A 24,317-nucleotide genomic window follows, 5' to 3' on the forward strand; every position below is an offset into this window, starting at 1 on the left:
CCATTTATCTATCAATCAACACTCAGGTTGTTTGCATAATGTAGCTATTGCAAAATAATGTTACAATAAACCTACGGGTACATGTATCTTTTCAAATTAGCGCTTGCATTTTCTTTGGGTAAATACCCAGTAGTGGAATTACTGACTCCTACAGTATTTCTATTTTTAAATTTCGAGGAATCTCCATACTGTTTTTCACAGTAGTTATATCAATTTATATTTCCACCAACAATGCACAAGAGTTCCCCTGGAGGAAAGTTTCTTTTTATAAAAGTATTTTCATTGACAAATCTGGGAGAAATGACATAATTAGAATACTCATCATATGCAACTTCTAACAAATCGAGGCAATGATAAATATTCATAGCTGCTAAAACCAATAGGTGAAAAACTTATAGGGAACTTTATAATGGGTCAATCAATTTCACAATTCCTAATTTGTTTATTAGGATTTACATTATAAGAAGAGAGACAACCAGTCATTATATGCTTCCTATTGGTTTAATATAACATCACCTATGAAAAATTCTTCCTAAAAACTCTAAATTTGATCAAGACTTTAGATGTAGCAGTAGAGGAAATACAAAGGACAGAGGTACATGTTAAACGATACTCTAGTGATGCAATCAGCAAAACCTAGAACACAGAAAACGTTTTAGGACAAATACCATTTTCTTCACAAATAAATTACAGGAGAAAAAAGAGACAAAAGGAATTTCAAGAATCCCTATAAACGAGACCTATCAACAAAATTTACCATGGGGACTATGTTTGGATCATGATGCAAACAAACCAACATTAAAAAAAAAAATACATATCAGAGAAATTTTATACTGACTAGATATATGATGATATAATGGTAATTGTGGCTATGTTTCCAAATAAAGTACTTATTTTTAAAAATAGTACTGAAATACTATGAAATGAAATGATGTCTAGTAGATGCCTCAAAATAATTCAGTGTGTGTGTTGGGGAAGGAATGATAATAAGCCTGAGCATGAGTTTATCATCATGAATGGGTATGTGGGAGTTCATTATATAAGCCTTTTAATTTTGTGTACATTAGAAGTTTCCATTAAAAATGTTTAAAATATAAAAAAGGTACAGTTTGTCCCAAAGAATCATTGCTACCAACTTATCAACCAACTAATACAATAACAAACAAACTGAACAACCATCATATCTTGAGTCCATATATATTTTAATCCTGGTACACAAAAATACACACAAATAATTCTCTCCCTTCAGAAACTTTAAAATCTAATGGAGACAAAGCCTACTGGGCTTAGGGAAGAGTGAGGTGTAAAGCTTAGTGTTAAGGGCTAGAAGAGTGACAGAGGAGTTCAGAGAAGGGAGAGTGATGACTTGGTCCTAGATAGGACCAGTCAGGGGACAGGGAGGAGGGCCATCTGGCAGGGCCTAACATTCAGAGGGCCTTTTCTCCTAACAAGATTATGCAGAGAGAGACACACAGACAAGACTGAAAAAAGATGACATTTATCTTACAAGTTCCAACTTGTTCACCACTTGTAATTCACAGACTTAGCATATTTTACAAATCTTGTAATTTTCTTGTGAATGGCACTGTACCATCTTTGTAATAAAAGTATTAATTTGCTATACTTAATATTAAAATATATCAGTCAAGTTTCTTTAGGAAACAGAAGGCAAAATAAAGGGGACAATTAAGGAAAATGTAACCAAGGAACCAAGAATAAAGGTAGGGGCTAGGTTAAAAGAAGCATGTGGGTGATGTTGAAACACCCCAGGGATTCACAAAGTAGCAAGCTGTTACCACTTAAAGACATATAAGGCAATAAGAGGAAGAATTGTCAAAACCAGAAGCTGCTTTAGCCATAAGAGAGAATAGGAGCTATGGCAAAGCAAGAGAAATTGTCAGTGTCAACCAGCTGCCCAACAGAGAAAGAGCCAAGGAAATAAATTCTGTCAGCACATCTTCCTGCTTTTCAGTTTTCTGTCTGTGCCTCCCAATTACTAGAGCCAACAGGAAGCCAGAGAGTAAGGGAGCCTATGGATGGGATCCATAAAGGTAAGTCTCCTGCAGAGCAGGGAAGGCTAGAGATGAGTGGAAAGTACATCTGGAGAGGCCAATGAAGAATTCCCAGCAAGTAGAATACATCCCTCCTTTTACACTCTTGGTTTGGCATTTCTTAATATTCCATGATCAAATGGAAGCCACAAAAACAGAGGAAGTGGCCTAGAGTTCTCTTAGCATCTGAGAGACCTTGAACAGAGAAGCTGAGTCACTGTGTAGGAGGGGATGAATTCAGATAAACAGAGGTAAGAGAAAGCCCCTCTAAGCTATAAAATTAGTTTGAAAAAAACAAAAACAAAACCCAAATGGGAGCAAGTGTGATGAACAGGCGTGGAGGTGACATTTTAGGGAATTCTGAGAAAGGAAGTTGAAAAAATTGAATGAAGCTAGGTAATAGAAAGGGCCTGGGAGATAAAGTGAATTTCAATTTGATCTATTTAGATGTGAGGCTGGTTATAGCAAGAGAGTGAGGTGTGGGGCATTAAGTCATGAGTGCAGTCCTTTAGGAAGAATACACTGATGGAACTGAGAATTAGCAATAAAGACACAATGGGAGGGAGAAGGCAGTGGAGTCTGGAAACTAACCAGGAGATGTTGCTTTCAGTCTGGGTTAAGTCTGTAACCGGAGAATAGCAGTGAAATATGTCCATATATCTGGCCATACGGTCCATATATCTATTGATCCCACAAATATATACTAAGTCTAGCGTTGCCAGACAATGGTGAGCAAAACAGGTATGTTTCCTGCCCTCACACGGTCCACAGTCTGATGACGAAACAGAGGCATGAGGAGAGTAATGACACGAACAAGTGTAAAACTGCAGTGGTGAAGCACATCCTAGGAGCTGGGGGGGCTATGACAGTTCCCTGAAAGGTGGAGTAGGGGCATCACAGGGAAGGAGGGAAGAGGAGGTGGTCGGGACAAGCTCCTCTGAAAGAATGGTGATCAGACTGAGACATGGAAGCTGGAAAGCTGGGAAGGCATCACCCAAGGCAAGCAGGGAGGGAAGAGCAAGCACAGCAGGAACACAGCAAGAGCCAAACTGGACAGGGAGTGCAGGAAGACCCGGGAATGAAGAAACCAGTGTCACTGGGATGGAGACGAAAAGGGACAGACCAGAAAGGCATTTCGAAGGAAGAAATGAAAACTGTAGACACCTCGATTTTAGACACTAGAAAGGGAACACAGTCTAATGCTATTCCAATCATTTTAACCAAGGAGATGAGATGTTGCAACAGCCTCATCAATCTGTAAACATATAGCCTTAACTAGACAGACAATCTTTATCACATCATATGAGTCATCAGCCAACCTGCTTTCCTACACGTACCCAAAAGCAGAAGAAATAGCTGGGCACAGATTTAAGGCAGATAGATCTATTAATCAACAAATATTCACTGAGTACCTTCTATGTGCAAGGCATGATACAAAACACTGTGCAAAAATATCTAATCTGCAGGACAGGTATGAGCTGACTTCTTTAAAGATTGTGATGTCTGTTTGCTCAGCCTAAGTGTAAACTGACAAAAATATGCACAATGATGAATAAGATGCAGTCATTGGTTTGAGAGACTTTTTAGTGGGAGAGATTTAAAACACGAGAAAGATTCACTGTAAGTGAAAATACAACAGGTCTAGAATGGTGGTATAAAGGATCACGGCACTGAGATGAGATCAGTTTGAGGGAATCAGGTAGCTTCATGACGAAAGGTACATGGATTCTTTAACTTAATAGTGTATGATTTCAATAAGTGAAGATGCAGGGCAAAGACATTATAACAGGCACAAAAGAATGACATCAGTTCCAGGGCATCTACTTGTAGGAATAACAAACAGGCTAAGCATGGTAGAAAATGGGAAAGTCAAGAAGTAGCAATGCAGGGAACAAAAGTTAAAGTGGCACAGATGGGGACCACTGGACATAGAATTCAAGAATGTGGACGAGGAAACATACGAGGTCAGATCAAGGAGTCACTGAAGATTCCCAGTAAGAGAACAGCATTAATGGGGATCATAAGAAAATTATATGAACTGAAAAACATCCTAACATAATGGTTAAAAGCACAAGATTTGGAGCCAGTCTGCCTAAGGCAAAAAGTCCAGCCTCCCTCACGGCTATGACTTGCACTAAAAAGGAACAAACTAGTGATAAACACAATGTCACAGATGAATCTCAAATGTCTCATGCTAAGTTAAAGAAGCCAGATACCAAAGACTATATACTCTTGTGATTACATTTACATGTGAATCTAGAGAAGGCCAAACAGTAGTGACAGAGAGATCAGTCCTTGCCAGAGGCTGGGTTTGGGGAAGGAATGGGAAAGAGCACAGAGGAACACAAGGGAACATTCAGGGGTGATGAAAATGTTATTTACCATGACTAAGGGGCAATTATACAACTGCATATATATTTATCAACATTCATCGAATTCTACTCTTGAAATCGGTGATTTTTATTTTTAAGTAAATTCATCTCAAGCTGATAAAAGTGAAAAAAATCACGCAAAAGTAAAAAGATTACAGTTGAAATAAAAATAATTGATCTGATGAAGACTTCTTACATATTAGGAGCATGGCAGCAGGGGATTCACAAGCAGGAGATTTGTCATCAGTGTGGAGGTATAAAAAATACCACAGTCTGGGGCGCCTGGGTGGCTCAGTCGGTTAAGTGTCCGACTTCAGCTCAGGTCACGATCTCGCGGTCCGTGAGTTCGAGCCCCACGTCGGGCTCTGTGCTGACAGCTCAGAGCCTGGAGCCTGTTTCAGATTCTGTGTCTCCCTCTCTCTCTGCCCCTCCCCTGTTCATGCTCTGTCTCTGTCTCAAAAATAAATAAACGTTAAAAAAAAAATTAAAAAAAAAATACCACAGTCACTAGGAAGTGCATGTATGTGTGTGTGTTTGGGGGTATCGGGGAGGGGCAGGGAATATCCTCAGTATGAAGGTAACTTCCTTCCCTTTTGAAAAAAAAAATTTTCAACTAATCTTTATTGGACACTTGGCATTGTTTTAGGCCCAGGGGATACAAGAGTGAACGAAACTTGTACAAGCCTTTTCTCTTAAGGAACTTACATTCTTGACCGTATATCTCGAAAAAGACAGAAGTGGGGATAATACTTCAACGAGTAGACACGAAACAGGGATTTGTTCCTTGAGTGATGACTACTCAGACTGAATTCAGACTTCTTCCCCTGACTCATACAAGTAATTTTATAAGGAAGGGCTAGCTATCGAGACTATTTTATTCACTGTAATATGTGATAGGCTAGGTGTAGTATAATGACTGCTATATAATGATGTCACGATGGTTACATAAGATTATTTTTAAAAACCTGGGGGAGAAACGGTCTGGAAGACTGATATTTAGAAAGGAAAGAATTGGAAAAACCATTTCAATCTTGTTTACATTTCGAAGTTACTTAGAACATCGTCATATATGCCTGAATTACCAGATTTGAACACACCTCAAAGAAAGCATTGTCAGTCCATGATGTCTTGAACTGACTACCACAATAAAGTGACAAGATCATTTTTTAATTAATGTCCTCCTTCATAACAGAGTATTTCATGGGTTTGCATATTCCTGTTCTCTCTAAAGTTCATAACTACAATAAATAGGTTCTGGAAGATTTATCTCTTTTAAAAGCAAAGAAACTGCCTTGGATTCATATATTTGTAAACCTTTTTTGGACAACTGACATTTTTGAATCTTGGGGAATACATGTTGAGAAAGGAAGGGAAGCGGAAATAAATAAATGATACACAGTCTTCCAATAAATTTGGAGTCCCTCACCAGCAGCAGACTTGAAAGCATTAAAAGAACGCTAGATTTGGCTTTTATTTGCTTCAGTGGTGCTTCAAATCTCTTTGGCTATTGTAGAAGGTTTTCAGGTCATCACAAACCAAAGTGAAAAGGGAATATTGTGGGTTGTAACTGTATGAAATACCTTGTTTATCTCAACTGACTCCTGCCATAATTGATTGAGGGACTAAAAGTCCCCTTACACCTAACAGCCATGGGCTTCTTAGACCCAAGCTTACGGTGCTGATTAAATAAATGATAGGTGTAAGATAGAACAGTATATACCTCTGGCAGAGTCAAAGAATTCATGTTGAGTAAGATAAATTTTTTACCCTTAGCTCTGAGCTGTTTAGGGCGGGAACTTAATTTCCTTACCCCTGAGCATAGTTTTTTCCATTTTGTATTACAGAGTGGTTATGAGAGCACAAAAACAATACAGAGACTATTTGTTAACTTCTAAACTTGTTTGACCCCACTACAGTCACCTCTTTAATACTCACATTTACCCAGGCTACCAATCTATCTTCCTTCTTACAGCTCCTGAGTCTGCTTTCGAAGTCTGAGGCAAGTGGATGAAAACCACAACAGTAAAATATCTGTGAGTACTGCTGTAGCATTTATGAAAAATACATTAAGGAGATAAAATTAATATTTTAATGTGTCCAAAATGGGGAAGCTAAATATTATAACTAGTAACATCAATTATAGAAATAGTGAGGTAAACAGATAATTTGCATTTTCAAAGCAAAATGTTCATTCAGTTGAAAGCAAAAGATTTAACCATAGTTCAGTGTAGCTTACCACATGAAATAATTTTGATTTCCACAAACAGTGAAAGCTGAAATATTTTAGTGATATTTTCCAGCGTATATTTAACTTGGTGTCAGTTTTTGTTGAGAGTGTAGTGTTTTGTTTTGTATTCTATTTCCAAGTTAAAACATTTAAGAATAATCAAGTTCAGTTATATATAAAATTATTAAATAAGAGTGCTAAAGTGTTAACTGTGTGTACATCTGAGATCTATGAAAGGAAGTACTCCAATATCTCAGAAACATCATTTGCCCTTTGTAAATCGATGTTGCCATGGCAAATGTTTTCATTTAACACTGGATTCGCGGAGGGTGGGAGTATGACACAATGTACAGCAGAAATGTACTGGCTATTTTTATATATCTTCCTCCTTAAAACTGCACTGAGGTTTGTTGGATGAGGTGACTTTTGCATGCTGAGACAAAGCTATTCCTTTAATGTGTACCTCAGATTTGTCCCTTTATATATGATTAAGTAGAATACATTATCTGTGAAAAGCAATCTGTGCCTTGAAAGAGTGTGTTCTGCACTTTTGCTTAAAGAAGGCAACATTCACGTGGAATGGTTCCGAATGCTCCTCTTGAATAGGGTTATTGAAATATTAATTCAGACTACATAAATCTGAAAACAAGTGAAACAAAGAGGATTTTTCTGGTGGCTAATAAGTGCAAAGAGAATCACTTCTCTTGCTAATGTGGAAAGATATGCATGGTTGCCTTCGACAAATATCTTCAGACCAACTAAAATAGAAGAATGACCCCCTACAAAAAAGGCTCTATTTGTTTCTAAACGTGTACCAATTTCCTAAATTCTTTAATTAATCAGGCTCTCTTAATAGCATTGTTGCAAAGCAGAGGAATAGGGATTAAAAATTTATCAATTAGAGGCATTGCGTAGAAAACCCCTCTAGAGATTTCTAGAACATTAGGGTTTATATCAGAAACGAAGATCTTTTGTTGTTGTTGTTGTGTATTCTTTTCATTGGTGATAGTGCTTATTTATTTATTAATTTTTAACAATTACAAAATAAAAGATGATCTTTTTAATGATGAAACAACTTTGATATATACTAAAAAATCTGCTGTTATCCTCCTTCACCTGCTAACTTCTCCAAGGGAACCTGTGTTTACAGTTTAATGTATCTCCTTCCAGCTTCCTCCATGCCTGTACAAAAATATCTAACCACACACACACATTCAGGAGTTTTGTTATTATTTATTTTTATTAAGATGGGATCACACTCTGCATATGACTATAGTTTGCTTCTCTCACTCAACACACAGTGAAAATACTTCTAGGGCAACACATGTAGATCTCTCTCAGTCTTCCACTTACTGCATAATATTCTATAGAATGATATTGTGCAATTTGTTGCTAGATGGAGCACAGACTATAGGAATAAAGGGTGCAAGGAGACCAGTGAGGAGAGCTACTGTAATAATACAGGAAGAGAGAATGTTACACGGGCCAGAGTGGGAGAGATGAGTGTGGTGAGAAAGGACTGGATTCTGGATATATCTGGAAGGTAGAACCAGCAGGAGTTGCTGGCATATTGTCCATGGGGTGTGAGAAAGAGGAACCAAGAAAGACTCCAGTGTCTTTCTAGTTCCTACAGGAACTATGTAACACAGGCACTGCTGTTCACTGAGATGGAGGAGACTGAAACACAATATTCCAAATAAGAAAAGTCTTGTTTTTAACCATTTAACTCACGAAAACCAAATAGGTAACTAAGGAACAAAGATCAAAGAGCTGTTAACCTTGCATTGGTATTTTTATTCTTTATGTTCTAGAAGTCAGAAGACACAGTTCATAAGATGTCAAAGGTTAAATCCATTTATTAGCCTAAATGGCATATGCAATGGTTTTCAATCAGGGATCAGGAAACTACAGGGCATGGGTGGCTGCTTGTTTTAGTAAATAAATTTTTTTACTGGAACACAGCCAAGCTATTCATTTACATATTGTCTAGGGCTGCTTTCTCACTACAGCAGTTACAACTGGGACCATACGGCTGGCAAGCTGAAAATATTTACTATGTGACACTTTAAGAAATAATTTGCTAATCTCTGACTTAGATTCAGAGAGGGATACGCCAAAATTGTATAAAATAGAACTAGGCTCTTTTAACAGCGAGGTGATCAGAAATACCTTATCAGAATTCAGATTAGTAACATTTCTTTCTGGATGGACATGAGAAAATAGAAGAAAAAAGTTACTCAAGGATTTAGGATGGAACCAGTGATCTCTATTTAGTTTATGTGACAAAAGAAAGCTTTTATTGTATAATACATGTGTAAGAAAAAGTATAAGTGTCTGTGTACACACATATGCACACATAAAATATATATATAGAAACATTCCCTGGAAAATACATATAAACCATTAACAGGTTTATGAAACAAACATGGTCTCAGATTCAAATAAATCTGTATTTAAATCCTTGTTCTCCTATTTACTGGCTATTTGGTGATTGCTAGGTTATTTAATCTCCCCGAGTTTTTATACCTCATATAAAAACGGGACTACTAGTACCGTAAATGCAATGTTTTTATGAAAATTAATAAGACAATGCTTATATAGTGCCTAATAGAATGGTATTACATAATGAGCACTCAATAAATATATTTTCTCCTTTAAAAAATTTACTAGAATAAAAAACAACAAGAACTCAAAATCTTATTGAGAAAATAGGTGATCATAAGGGAGTCTCTTAGACTATAGTTACTTTGTAAAATATTTTCTTTAAATATCATATTGATATAAAGATAACAAAAAATAATTGAAAACAAAAAGTCCTGTTTCTCATTTTTAATAAAGAAAGAAAAAAAAAAGGTTGATGTGTATTTGCAGCTCTGAACCCAGATTTGGGAGATGTTCAGATTATTCTCACAGAAGAAAACACTGTTAATAGTTCAATCATATCTTTCCCAAGTGGACATTATATAGGTTTTAGTAAAAATAAAGAGGAAGCATCATGATTTAAACTTAAACAATTAGCAGTGAACAATGTATGACTTTAATTTGCAGTTTACAAGATCCATTTAGTGTTTTTGTATTCTACCTAATTCACATAACTGAGCCTTGCTGATGAAGCAGGAGGTGAATTATACAAATCCAGCCAGAGAATTTGACGTGTAGCATCTTAAACGACACCAATCCTGAACTTTCAAAAAATAAAGTGGAAAAAACAACTTAATGTGAGGCAGCTAAGTAAACAAAACAAAGGTCTGGTGACTTTCCTTTCTAATAATCACTGAATTGTCTTTGCTATTAGCTTCTCCATTGGTAAAATGGATAATATTACTTCCTTGGTTTAGGGAAGGTGGAAGGTATAGCATGTTAATCTCTCTTGTTATTAGTTTTCTAACTCTTGGAAATTTATACACATTGCCTAAGTCTTTGTGAATAAAAAGCAAATACTCGTCCAGAATTAGGATATTCCTTGATTTTCCTCCTTCAGTAGCAAGACAACCATGCTCCTTTAATGTTTTTGTAAAGGGAAAAAAACTAAAACACTAAGAACTAAGAAACACTAAAAGCTGTGATTCATGTTCTTTTTAAGACAATGACTTAATGCAATCAACCTTTACCCATGATATATTTTTTCTGGCAACAGAAATGCACTGGCATAGAACTGGTTACTGGAGCCACTACCTCTGTCTTTCACACTCATGGTCTCACAGTTCTTAACAGTTTCTAGGCACCTCCTCTCATTCAAATGGACTTGCCTCAAAAAGCAAACCTATTTGCCATGTTTGTCCTAATGCATAGATTGAATGAGAAGAGGATGAGGGTGCAGTGGAAGAACAGGTCACAGGACTAGGGAAGGCAGGATGGGACACGGCCACTGGCCACATACGGGTGGTCAGTGAATCTATGGAGGTTCCAGATACATAAACTCTAGAGTCAGATAGGGATCTTCTCTGGGCATTTCCCAGCAATCATCCTGCTATTTTGGGAAGACCTTGAATCCACTTTCTCCAACGAGTGCAACAGATAACCTACTGCTGGTGCCCAGAAGGCTGTTGGTGCCCATAGATTAATTTTCTCCACTTGTACAAGAGGCTTAATCTGAAAGTCAAACTAGCCTTGAAATGGGATATGGAGTACATCCCTCTTTTTTATTCTCATGCTCAAAAAATACCTCGGAATTTTTATTTAAAAAAATGCAAATATTATTACATATTAATAACTAGAGAGAAGGAGACAAGTAAATCACAACCCCCAAAGAACTGAAAACTATTCCAGTAAAGCCTCATTTGCAGGGCAGGTGTCCTTGATAATTCTGTCCTGAATTTTAAGCACTGATTGGGATTCCTTTTTATCCCCCATAATGATTAATATAAAAACATATAGATTTAATACATTAGAATATTCCACAAGTCAGTCATAAGCCAAACTTTGTACAAGTAAGTGACTACAAGAAAACATCTAATTTTATCAGCAATTTTGAACTTAAGAAAATTAAGACATTATAGCGATTTCTTCATTTACTTTTGTATACTACTTTTGATAAACATATATCCTAAGCAAATGCTGTTTATAAGGGAAGTTATGATACTGGCTTGATCTTTTAAAACTGATTTTTGTTTGTTTGTTTGTTTGTTTGTGTTGAGGGAAAGTATGCACACGTGAGTGGGGGAGGGGCAGAGAGAGAAAGAATTTTTTAACCTATTTTCTTCTTTTTAAAATATAAATCCAAGTTAGTTAACAAAGAGTGTAATAATGATTTCAGAAATAGAATTTAGTGATTCATCACTTAGGTATTACACCCAGTGCTCATCCCAACAAGTGCCCTCCTTAATGCCCATTGCCCATTTAGCCCACCCCACCACCCAATACCTCACAAGCAACCCTCAGTTTGTTCTCTGCATTTAAGAGTCTCTTATAGTTTGCCTCCCTCTTATTTTTCCTTCTCTTCCCCTATGTTCATCTGTTTTGTTTCTTAAATTCCACATATGAGTGAAATCATATGGTATTTTTCTTTCTTTCACTTATTCTGCTTAGCCTAATACACTCTAATTCCATCCACGTTGCTGCAAATGATAAGATTTCATACCTTTTGACTGCCAAGTAATATTCTAGTGTGTGTGTGTGTGTGTGTGTGTGTGTGTGTGTGTGTGTGTGTATTTATGTATATGTATACACACACACACACCACATCTTCTTTATCCATTTATGAGTCGATGGACATTTAGGCTCTTTCCATAATTTGGCTATTATTGATAGTGCTATAGACATTGGGGTGCATGTGCCCCTTTGAAACAGCATTTTTGTTATCCTCTGGATAAATGGCTAGTTGGCCAATTGCTGGGTTGTAGGTAGGTCTATTTTTGATTTTTTGAGGAACCTCTATACTGTTTTCCAGAGCGGTTGGGAGAGAGAGGATCTTAAGCAGGATCCAAGCCCAGCACAGAGCCCAAGGCAGGGCTCGATCTCACAAACCTTAAGATCATGACCTGAGCCAAAATAAGAGTCCGATGTTTAACCGACCGAGCCACTCAGGTGCCTCTGAAACTGATTTTTTAAACAGGTGCAGTAAGAAAAGTCTACAAAAGCTAGGTTCTTATTACATGTTTATATGCATAGGGAAAGCAAAGGGAATCTCTTTCTTTTTATGTCAGAGAATGAAAAGTTAAAATATGTTAGTAAACATTTTCTAATAGTTGTCCAATTTTGAGAAAAAAGCAAAGAGAAACATTGTGGGAAGCTTTTGAGAAAATCTCACAGGAGTAATTTGTTCATCATGGTTTTATTTCAATGACTACATTCTTTCAGTGTTATTTTAAAATAAGTGATAACTTTAGACTCTAAGGTTTTTCAGCTTGATGTTCAGGGATATCAGATATAATCTTTAAACTCAGAATTTTTCCATTTCCTGCTCTTCTTGGTGATAGACATTTGTGTTCAGGAACACAGGGGAAGGCTGCCTTCTGATTTCAAAGCATAATCTGTGACTCTTCAAAAGACAAATACAGAATGCGACAAGAATCTGCAAGAGGTTCAGAAAGGAAAAGTGTACTCCTTTTTATTTCTCAAACTGCTCCCAAAATAAGGGAGGAAAATGACCACATTAGTGACAGCCTAACATATCCTAATGTAAAGAAATTCAATTGTTACATGATTTCAAGTTATTAGGTTCAAAGAAAATATTTAATTCTATAAAATTATATTTTTACAAATTAATTAACATTTGTAAGTCCTTAGCAAGACTGCAGAGGGCCTAAGAGCAGAGATAACAAATAAACAAAATGTTATTTAAACCCAGGATTTGAAAAGACTTATGTTAGGTAAGAGTGATTTTTTTAAATAAGGTCAATGTATAAAGTCTCCAGCAAAGTGAAGAAATCCAGGATAATTTCGAATTGATGTTAAAAAAAATAAGACTTTATACTGATGAAATGGCTTTTGGTAATTGCTTTTCTAAGCAGTATGAAAAATATATAAGAACTTTGAGAAAAACATATTCATCCTCAGTGTTCCTTCATTCTCTGATCATGAGAGCCATTTTTAATAGAAATAACTTCTGGGGAATGGGCACACTGCAAGAGTGACTTCCTCACTTACTTCTTCCTGCCCAGGTTCCTCTTGTCCAGGTTCATGCTTTCTATTTTTCTTCATTTGGCTAACTTTCCTCTCTTTCAAAATTATTACAATGTTTTACCTTCCCCACGAAGTTATTTCCGAAAGCATAAAGGCTGGCAATTTCTTTCTTAAGACTCTGGTGCCTGGGTGGCTCAGTCATTTAAGCGTCTGACTCTCGGTTTCAGCTCAGGTCATGATCTCATGGTTTGTGGGTTCAAGACCCTCATCGGGCTCTGCAATGACCGTGTGGAGCCTGCTTGGGATTCTCTCTCTGTCCCTCTCTCTTTGCCCCTCCCATGCTCTCTCTCTCTCTCAAGAATAAATAAAAATTTAAAAAAAAATACAAAAAAAAACCCTCATTCACATTTCCCTCAACATACAAAATCACAATAATGATACAAGTTCAGAGTTCATGAGAACTTATCATATGCATGGCACCTGAACATGCCGCTGGGATTATCTTGCTCAGTCCACAAAATAGGTGGGTAAGGACAATTATTATTCCATCTATAGATGAAGGAGCAGGACCTGCTGGTTAAAAACCACACCATAGTTGACACCACAAGAGCTGGGACAAGAATGCTCTCAACCTGGCCCTGAAGTCTACATAACACACCAGATGTGGCTTAGACTTAGACAACAGACTTTATATAAAATCGTCATGATTATGCCTCATTTATTTTGTTTTTAAAATGGACATTTGTCCATGCACATCAAATTGATGATAGCACCTTACTGTGACCATCAACTGGCAGTTTATCAAATTGCTTTGTTTGTTGATATGAATTGGCGACAGCAAAAGCCCGCAGGGTCTTTGGTGAGAAAAGGAAGCAAATGAGGAAGAAAAAGTGCTAAGAGCCTCAAGACACTACACTCTGCACCTTTGTTGGGTGTGAGGCCTGTGCCATCAGAAACCAGATGTGCTTACTTTACCTCTACTCTAGGCTACTTAGCTGCTTTCTCTTCTCCCTCTCTTCCCAAAGTCTGAGAACATACAGATTAATAAGAAATTTATTAAAGAAGACAGAAATTATTTTTTAAAATTTCAAGTCACAGAAGACAGTGAGCTTATCTTGAATATAAAATTGACATTGCAATAGGTAATTAAACTACCTTCCCCAGACTCTCCAGAGCTGGTTCAACGAGAGTACTCTTTAAAGGTTGCTCTGGAGTCTATGATATGGCTGAACGGATTGCAACTCAGAGACCTGACATGACTGGAGATTTTTTGGTAACACACTAATTTGTCCTGTATTCCACCAGCAAAATTACTTATACTGTGTTAGTATTATAGCTAAATTCTCTCCACCTCTGTTCCGCATCTGTTTGTTTCTCTATTCAAGCCTACCTAACAATCTCAAGTTTCCCAAGGAAAAGTCTTAGAGCAGATTCACTGATGTACATTGTTATTTTGTTATTGCCAAAACTTAAGATATGTGTTATAAAAAAAAAAAAATCTGTTGAGTGAATATATCTCTTTAACCAACTTGGTCTGCTTCAATTACTCTTAAGTTCGGGGCCCTCAGATACTTCTTTCTTTAAATTGTGTTGCTCTTCATGATCTGCTCTTTTTAAAAAAAAAAAAAAAAAAAAAAGATTTTAACTCCTCCATGCCTCTCCTTGCTTTTATGTTTCCTTACTCCTCATTTTCTTATAAGATTTTTAAAATGTTCTGTTCTTCAGATTATAGTTATTTTTTTTGTCCTTTATTTTTGTTCTTGATCGTTCTATTCTCTTGAATTTTTTTGGGGGGGGGGGACCAACTCTTTTTATTCCTTTCTTTTATTTCTTTCCTCTAATATGTTTCACTTTCCTTTTCTTGCCTTGTAATCTCCATTCCTCTAAGTATCTGTGTTAAATTTGGTTTCATCTGCTTTTTGGGAAAAGAATACTTTCTCTACCAAAAGTATTCATACTATCACAACTCTTGGTCTTCCTCACCAACAACACCAAGTTCAGGAAGGAAATGGGTTTCTGCGTCCATCTCCTCCCGGCTACACTCAGTAGGGAGTATAATTCATTTCTCAGGAAGGTTTCCAAGGTATAGCTAGGTTGGCTGGATCACGTGAGTAAATACTCTTGGTATTTACATGATGGGGGAAGTGGAAGAAACCTTCAACAACCAGTTCTGAGCTGATGAGGCAGCACAACTGAATCACTTACTCTGTTAGGTAGTTTCAGTTACAAGTCAGAACTTGTAAACCCAACTCAACCTGGTTGAAACAAAAAGCCTAATGTAACTGAAAACTTCCTAAGTAGCAAGGTCACCTAGAACATCTGTTCTTTCCCTGTCTCTGCATTACCTTCTATGGTATTAGTTTTACTCTAGGCACGGTTGCCCTCACGGATGCAGCAGACCCTAAGAGTGCATGCCTCCTGCTCACATGCAACAGACAAATGCATTCTCAGCAAAAGTCTTGAGGTTTAATTGTACTGTTCTAGGTCACACACCTTCTTCTGAACCAATTAGTGTGGGAGGGGAGATGGGATGCAGTGATTGGCTAATCCTCACCCTCTAGATCTTGGGTAGAAAGCTCCTGGAAACCACACGGTTTAAAGAGAAGGAGCAACGAGGAGACGTCTGCTGGGAAGAAACTGCCCACTGAATAAGGCAAAAACTGGATGCAGATGGTGGAGAATAGCAAGCTATAACTTCATGTAAGTTCTTTTGTCAAGGACTTATTTTGATAATTATAAAATTATAAAAATGAGTAAACACATTTTATTTTATGAAAATTGATCTTCTCTACATTTTTTTAAAATAATCAATTCCTCTAGGAATCTTTCTGACAATATTGACTCCAACATAGTTACCTATTATTACTATTGTTAAATAACTTAAATGTTATTTCTGTAAAATAACAGGAAGAAAAAACAGAATAATAACGAACCATGACAAATGACTACTTGAGAAAATAACTTTTTCCTGGGGGAAAAGAGGGCTTAAAGGCCAATTAGTGGATTTAAAAAAAAAATCAGTTTTAACATAAAGCAAATATAGGTGAAAAAAAAACTTTTAAAAGTGAAAAGAGAGTGGGGTGCCTGGATGGCTCAGTCAGTTAAGCGTCCAACTTCGGCTCAGGTCATGATCTCGCAGTTTGTGGGTTTCAGCCCCTTATCAGGCTCTGTGCTGACAGCTCAGAGCCTGGAGCCTGCTTTGGATTCTGTGTCTCCCTCTCTCTGCCCCTCCCCTGGTCACATTCTGTTTGTCTGTCTCTCTCTCAAAAATAAATAAACATTAAAAAAATTTTTAAAAAAGTGAAAAGAGATAAGAAGGAGCACTCTTCACAAGTGAGCAACTGTCACTGCTCTCTCCTATTCCCAATCTCATTACACCTCTTCTGACTATGTACTAAATAAACAGCTTATGGAATTAAAGGCCAGGACACTAACAACTGAATGTACAGAAAAGTCATCTGCCTGGTCATGTGAGAATGGGCAGGGGTGGGGGTGAGGGTCCTTTTACAATAGTAAAGTAGTTATTTATAGATAGCTAGATCATACACAGGTTTTCAAACAAATGAATGTCAACCCTTAGGCGCCCAAAAAAGGGCCATGTGTATTTTCTTAGAGCATCTGGATGTCAATTTCAAAGGAATTCTCTCCGACTTTTGTTTTTTCAATACGTAAAAAAAAAAAAAAAAAAAAAGGAAAGGAAACTAGAATGTTATCTGCAACAATGAGTCATCAGTCACTGCAGCTCTACAACACCACCCAGGTCTCTCCCTGTCTCCACAGCCCTTCAAAAGAAGAAGACTATCTTTTAATGACACACATAAATCCCCACAGTGCCTGACTACAAAGCATAATTAATTCTGGCCTTTTTATGCCTAATGAGACACCTTGCACACACCACAGCACTGAGTTTGAGCTTCTTCTAAAACAGGGAAAACCTTGGCAACAACCTAGTTTTACTCAAAATACTCTATAGGGCATACTTGTATGAGCTCTGCCATTATTTCTTCAAAATATATATTTTTTATAACAAGCAAATCACACCAAAGAAAACTCACAATCAACCACCTGTTTGAACAGTTTTCTTAAAAGTGTGTGATGTTTTGTTTTTCAAATTCTTGGCAGGAAAACAAATGCTTTTACTTCTTAATTTGTGGCTGTGATAGAAGGGTATTTAAATAATTTCTTAGATGCAGCTGCTCAATATCATTTCCCTTTATTAGAATAATTTTTCATATTTTAATACATCCTTACATGCTGCATTACAGAGGCTATTAGTCCACTGAAAATTTCAAAACATAAATTTCCAAGGTTCTATTTCAAAACACAAATAACAATATGAGTAAAATTTTTAAAAAAGAAATTTAACCAAAAGATTTACCCTGAAAGATTTACTCCTCTTTATAATATTCAATTATTTTGGGCCTACCTGAGGAGTCCTGAAATCAAATGCCTACTTTCAAAGAAGTTACTACTGCTGTAAATGCACTTTCCCTGCTTCAGTTACAGACAGTATACAGAACAAGGAATCATGAAATGCAGAATGCCTCTCACCTGTTTAGGCGTGACTCCAGGCATGTGAACATCCAACGCGAAATCTGATGAATCAATAGGAATTACTGGTCTGGTGGTACCAAGACATTCATTGGAAAAGGATCTGGTACTTTCTTTAAACCTTGAAAAAGAACATTTCAATATCCTTGAACATAATGGAATTTTAACATGAGAAGGGGGAAAAAAGAATTCTAAGATCTTAAGATAAAAGATTATTGATTTAGTTCCAAAGATAAGTCTAAAAGATGTAATGACTATATAATGTTCTAAAACATCAGAATTGCATTTTATAGTCTAGGAGCAACATATGCCCAACTTGGAAACAAAATATCACCAAAGCGAGCGAGCAGGCTGGCTACATTTAAAACTCCATTCAATAAAAGCTTGTCAAAACATATATTTGTTTCTACTCAATTAATACAGTATTCATAAATTAGAAATCAACACAGGCATATCAATTTTCTAATGGCATAAACATTAACTATAACCAAGTAAAAATTTTGTAACTATTTTGTGAGTATCCAGGATCACTAGCCAGAAACAAAACACCAACAATAATATTGCTAGTAGGCATAGCTGTATGAGGGAGGGAAAAAGACTGCGATGTGAATTACAAATGTACAAGTGCATGAATATTTAATATGGTAATTATGAGGAGTGTGTATACAGCTCAATGTTTTCTCCTGAGCTATTACAGTCCATGATCTGCTTCTCCCCACCACTTATCTATCTTGATATTTTATTCTTCAGGCTGTTTTAAACAAGAAAGCATTCAAGTCTAAACGACTCTACTGTAGTTTCTGAAATATCTCCCGGAGAGGGAGTGATTAGTATTGGAAATCACAACTTCTAATTGGAGTTTTGAAAGCCAGTGCAGCCTGGCGACAATACAGTGGGCTTTTTCTGTACGAGGGACTTTACAACAAGTTACTGTGCTAAAATCCCAAGTCGTTTCAGCCAAGTAAATCAACCTCGCATATTTCCACAACACTCTGGTTCATAAAAGTGATTACATTTTCAACAGCATGCACAGGAACCATCCAAACACCATCCCGCCCGTCTGAAAAAACACACACCCACCTCTTAAAGACTGAAAGCGGGCTTCTGAAACCCAAACAGCTGCTTGGGAAAACAAGAAGGAGAGCAAGCAGGCTCAGCACGCCAGCCATGTCCTCGCCGCTCCGGCCCCGCCGGGAGAGGACCCGGCGGCAGCGCAGCGCTCGCCTGGGGCCGGCGGTCGGGCAGCGGCGCCGCCAGCAGCCGCTACTTCATGGCCCGGGCGCGGCGGGCGTCCTGCGGCGGCCGCACACCATCTGCCCGCGAGAGCGGCGAGCCGGACGAGGTGAGGCGCCTGGATCACCAGCCGTGGCACGCACAAGCCCCTGGGAAGGCGGTACTTTTGTCCGGTCCGCGAGCGGAAGCTTTCCAGCCTCCAGAGCTCCCTTCTGCCCCGGTGCTGGGGCTAGTGGTGCGGGCGCCTTATCACTCGGGAATGACAGGGACTGTGAGGGCTATCACACAAACGCGCGTCAGTCATCATTCAGAACCTGCAAAAATAGAAGCAGATAATGGATGACTAACACATTACAGCATTTGTCCTCAGCAAATCCCAGCTGAGGTTGTTTAACACATTAGGAGTTTTCACAAGCTTGAGCCCAAGCCTGGGGAAAATGCTGGTCTGTTGATCTCCCTCCCCCACGACCAGCCCCCAAGATCTCACAAAGCTGCATACCCCCCCCCCCCCATTCTGGCTTTTGCTCTTTCTTCCTCCATCACACCTTTTCCTTTCCTAACTGTTCCCTCCTTTTCCCTTTCTTCCACCCCATTCTCCAGATGTCTTCTCCTTACTGCCTGTATCACTCCCTTCTATTATCAAAAATGCACTTAGTACCTCTGCTGAATGTAAACAAAGTTATTCACACAAACGACACACTAAGGTACAAGAAAAGGGAAGGAAAAAAAAAAAAAAACAACTAAGAGAGGCAGAGACAAAGCACTTGGATACAACAGTAATCAAATAGAAAAAGACTTTGAGAACAAAGGCATGTTTATATACATGCACCAGAGTTACAGATTCCAGGAGAACGGTTCCCCCCTCAAGAATGATCACCAAAGAAGTAATTTCTGAAGTTCTCAGGATAATGTTAAAACAAATAAAAGATCTACAGCTGACATGATATATGAAATGTAAATGCCGATTTTAAAATTCTACATTGGATACACAAAGTAATAATTTCTTACTTATAAGGCATGCCTCACAAAAGATAAACTTTCCTGAATAAAGTCTGGAGATTTACAATGCAATGCAATTAGAAACAGTAGGGAAAATCTCAGCTGGCCCCCAAATGAATTTCACCTACACAGGGTATGACCAAGAACTTAATAGAAATGAGAAGCCCTGCAGAACTCAGGATTTTAGGAGGAAGAGTCAAATAGGCTAAATTCTGAAAAAGAGGTATGTTGACTTTACTGTTTTTCTGAACTTAACTCAGACTATGCATCGTTTGTAACTTTAGATAGAAGACATTATTTTCATATGTATCATTCGCAATATAAAAATAGTTCCAAAGAAAAATATTTCTTCTTTATTATTATTATTTTTAATTTTTTACATATAATTTGAGGTCAAGTTAGCTAACATGCAGTGTTCCTTAAAGTTTTATTTTAATCACCAATTATAAACATGGTTTGGGGAAACTCAAATAAATCTATTACCTAGATGAATAAAAGTAAAAACAAAAAATCAGTAAGATCATATAGAAGTACATCACAATAATACATTAGCCTCTAAATTATCTTTTGGAATGCACAAGATATTGAGCTAATTGAAAAAAAACACACACCTAACAATCAAACAAGCAAAAAACAAAGTTAAAACAAAAAAGCATGCACTAACGTTAAATTAAATCAGAAAACCTCATGATCAGTGCTTTCCAGAAGAATACCTTACACCAAATACAAATAAAATGATTGAATATCTGACCAATCCAAGGGGTGCTCGGGGCTCACCAGCACCCAAAAGACCACAATTAACTTACACAAGCAATGACATTTTTAAAAGTCTGATGATATTTGCTTGAACTTTCTCTTTGGTTTGCTGTTTGAGATTTCTGCAACAAAAACCTTCAGCTTTGTCTGAATCCTGTGGGTAAAGGAAAGAAGTCCTTATGGGGGAAGAGAAAAAACGGGCCCGAAGGCTATAGTATTGCCTCTGCCAGCAAGAAAATATAATCCTGTCTAATGACAATACTTCCCATTCCCTGGTGTTTTTTTCTTTTTTTTTGTAAACGTATCTGAAGAAGGGATTATATTTTATTATTTCATGCAGAACAGGATTCAAGGACAGTCCTTCTTCCAGTTGGCAGGGAGATATGGTATTATACAAACACTTGAAACAAATTCAGTATTCAAATTCTTTAACAGGAACACATCCTTAAGTACTAGCCTTTGAAAAAATATTCCACTTATCTCTCTGATTGATTTTATTACCTTTGATGTCCCTAAAACACCCATTAAAAGAAAAGGGAACCAAAGTTGTAGGTAGAAGCAAAGCTGGTATTTACAGCCATGAACTGAAAAGAAGGTCCCATCGAAATGAAAGCTAATTACTCTGGTTCTTGATGCCTCGTAAACTAAAGACAAAATACAAATCACCATATGAAAAAAAAAAGTGTAGCCATTTCATTTGTTATTTTCTAATTCCTGAAAGTTGTGGAATATATAATATCCAAATCTTAGTAGTCTTTATTCAGTAGTTGAAAAATTGAAAATATATTTCCTTGAGATAATCCATTCCCTCATCCAAAAAACCACAATACTGAATTTCATATCCTGTTCAAAATGTTGGAATATATATTTGGGTTTTGTAACATGAATAAAATGAAAAGACAATATAGTCTATTAAGGGGGATGAGAACTTAACACAGTTAATATATGTTTAGAATGTAGTATTCCTATACTATACTATAGTACTCTAAAAAGGACTCAGGGAATTTTGAGGAAGAAAAGATAATTTTAACCTTCAAGAGGAGAATAAGAAAAAGAGAAAGGTATAGGAGTTGCCAATGGAAGTGGGAGTTTGGAGGGTCGGGTTTCCACTGTGGGGAGATGGACACACATATTCCAAGTTGAGGGACGGGCAGGGGCAGAGGCGCCCAAGTGGGGAGTGGACGATATGTTTGAAAAATAAGTGACAAAGATTCTGCCTGCTAGACTAAAGCTGCAGACCCAGAGTTACTATTTTATTTGTAATACAAAGCTAATATTCTGTTTCCATGTCCGTAAATTTGTAGCAAGAATGATGTAAAGTTTATACAGTACAGAATATTAATTTCAGGAACAGTAACATTATGAAGTTAAGTACAGCCTAGTAGAAAGGACCATAAAATGAATTTGGCTTTTACAAAGTGAGAATTCCATTCCTTTCAATTTTCATTTCAAAAAAAAAAGTAGTTGAAATCTGTAATTGACCAAAGAATCAAATAAATACATTGGCCATTAATTCCTTTATTCAACAAGAGAACCAAGATAGCACAGTGGCAAAGAACATGTAAACCAAAGGAAAACTGCCTGGATCCCTGGCTCCATCATTTCATAGCCTTGTGAAAGTGGGCAAGTACCTAGCCTCTCTTTGCCTCAGTTTCCTCAAAAGTAAAATGGATAATCCTACTACCTATTCTTGGGCTGTTACAAGAAGTACATGAATTTATATCCTTAGAATAGTGCTAGACATATAATAAATGTTCACTGTTACTGTTCTTGCAACAAATATTTATTGAGTGCCTAAGACTGCTTAATGCTGGGGATGGTGATAATCAAGACAGATAAAGTTCTCACTTTTATAGAGATTAATTTCTAGTGGGGGGGGGGGGGAACAAATGAAAATAACTACCAAATTATAAATTTCATTTTCTTTTACGAAGATTTTATGTGGTTTCCTACAATGACTTATGATTAAACTGATTAAAGGATGCATATCCACTCACATAGCAATTCAACTCTCCGCATTTATTCTTAAGCAAAAATTGAACAAGAGCACAAACATGTTTAAAGTGATATTTACTGACATGGTTTATAATAACAAAGAACTGGATATTTATAATAAGCAAAGAGTTGGAATCAGTTTAAATGCTCATCAATGAGAGAATGGCAAAAAGCTTTTTTTTTTTAATATTAAAACTTGAATACTATGAATCCCTTTTAAAAAGGCCAAGAGGGGAGCCTAAGCGGCTCAGTCAGTTGAGTGTTGGAGTCTTAGTTTCAGCTCAGATCATGATCACAAGATTCCTAAGTTCAAGCCCCGCATTGTGTCAGTGTGGAGCCTGCTTGGGATTTCTCTCCCTCCCTCCCTCCCTCCCTCTCTCTCTCTCTCACTCTCTCTCTCTCTGCCCCTCCCCAGCTCACACACTCTTTCTCTCTCTCTAAATAAATGAATGATAAATAAATAAATAAATAAATAAACAAACAAACAAATAGGACAAGATGGGTCTATTTTTATAGGCAAGGTCATATTCTATGACATATTGTTTTTCTTCTTGCATAATTAAAAAAATGTTTAAACAATATCAAACTTACGAAATGTTGCTGTGGAGCTAACCACTGACTGCTGCTCCACTGGAGCACCTTAGAAATGTTGCAAGTACAGTTACAAAGAATTTTTTTCCTTTAACCATTTGAGAGTAAATTGCTGACATGGTGCCTCATCATCCCTGAAAACTTCTGTATGTATTTCCTAAGTACGTTCCACTACATTATCACAATGCAGTCATCAAAATAAACATATTCACACTTACACATTACTACCATCTAATCCTCAGTCTCCAGATGTTGCCAACTATCTCAATAATATCTCTAATAGCAAAAGTCCAGTTTAGAATCAAGCCTTATGTGTACAGTTATCATGTATCTAGTCTCCTTCATGACAAGATAGTTTCTCAGTCTGTCTTTACTTTTTGTGACCTTTACTGAAGATTTCAAGCCAGTTATTTTGCAGAATGCCTCTCAATTAGTATTTGTTATCTTTTCCATAAGGACTAGATTCTGGTTGTGCATCTCTGGTAGGAATATCACAGAAGGTTATGTATCCGTATTTTTTCAATGTATCTGTATTAGTTGTCCATTGAAGCATATCAAATTATCCCCAAACTTAGTAGTTGAAAACAACAAATATTATCTCAAATAGTTTCTGTGCATAAGGAAAAGAAGAAGGTTAGTGGGGTGATTTTCTCACGAAGTTACAATCAAGATGTTGGCAAGGGCTACAGTCAACTGAAGGTTTGAAGGATCTGCTTGCAAGGTGGCTTACTCACCTTGGATGAGTAAATTAGTGCTGGCTGTTAGAAGAAACAACCTGTCCTCACTATGTGGCCCTCTCTCCAGGGCTGCCTAAGGGCCTTTACAACATGGCAGCTGCCCTCCGCCAGAGTGAGCAAGGTCTTTTAGCATCTTGCATCAGAAGTCACATGCCGTCATTTCTATAATATCCTATGGTTACACAGGTCAGTCCCACTCAGTGTGTACAAAAACTACCCAAGAGCATGAATACCAGAAGGC

At 37.2% G+C, this 24,317-nt stretch overlaps 1 protein-coding gene across 17 annotated transcripts in view; it reads right to left on the minus strand.

Annotated features, from left to right (window-relative positions):
- Nucleotides 1-24,317, minus strand: part of PAM (peptidylglycine alpha-amidating monooxygenase) — a 286,781-nt gene that overhangs the window by 138,994 nt on the left and 123,470 nt on the right. For all 17 annotated transcript variants that reach the window (XM_078447685.2, XM_078447682.2, XM_078447671.2 and 14 more), the window contains 2 exons: nt 18,846-19,312; nt 17,766-17,886 (listed from right to left, as the gene is read on the minus strand). In XM_078447685.2, the coding sequence (XP_078303811.1) occupies nt 17,766-17,886; nt 18,846-18,934 (210 nt within the window). In that variant the 5' untranslated portion in view covers nt 18,935-19,312. The remainder of the gene's footprint in view (nt 1-17,765; nt 17,887-18,845; nt 19,313-24,317) is intronic.

The sequence above is a fragment of the Panthera onca genome, chromosome A1 (assembly GCF_046562875.1).
Source record: "Panthera onca isolate mPanOnc1 chromosome A1, mPanOnc1 haplotype 2, whole genome shotgun sequence".
NCBI classification, from domain to species: Eukaryota; Metazoa; Chordata; class Mammalia; order Carnivora; family Felidae; genus Panthera; species Panthera onca.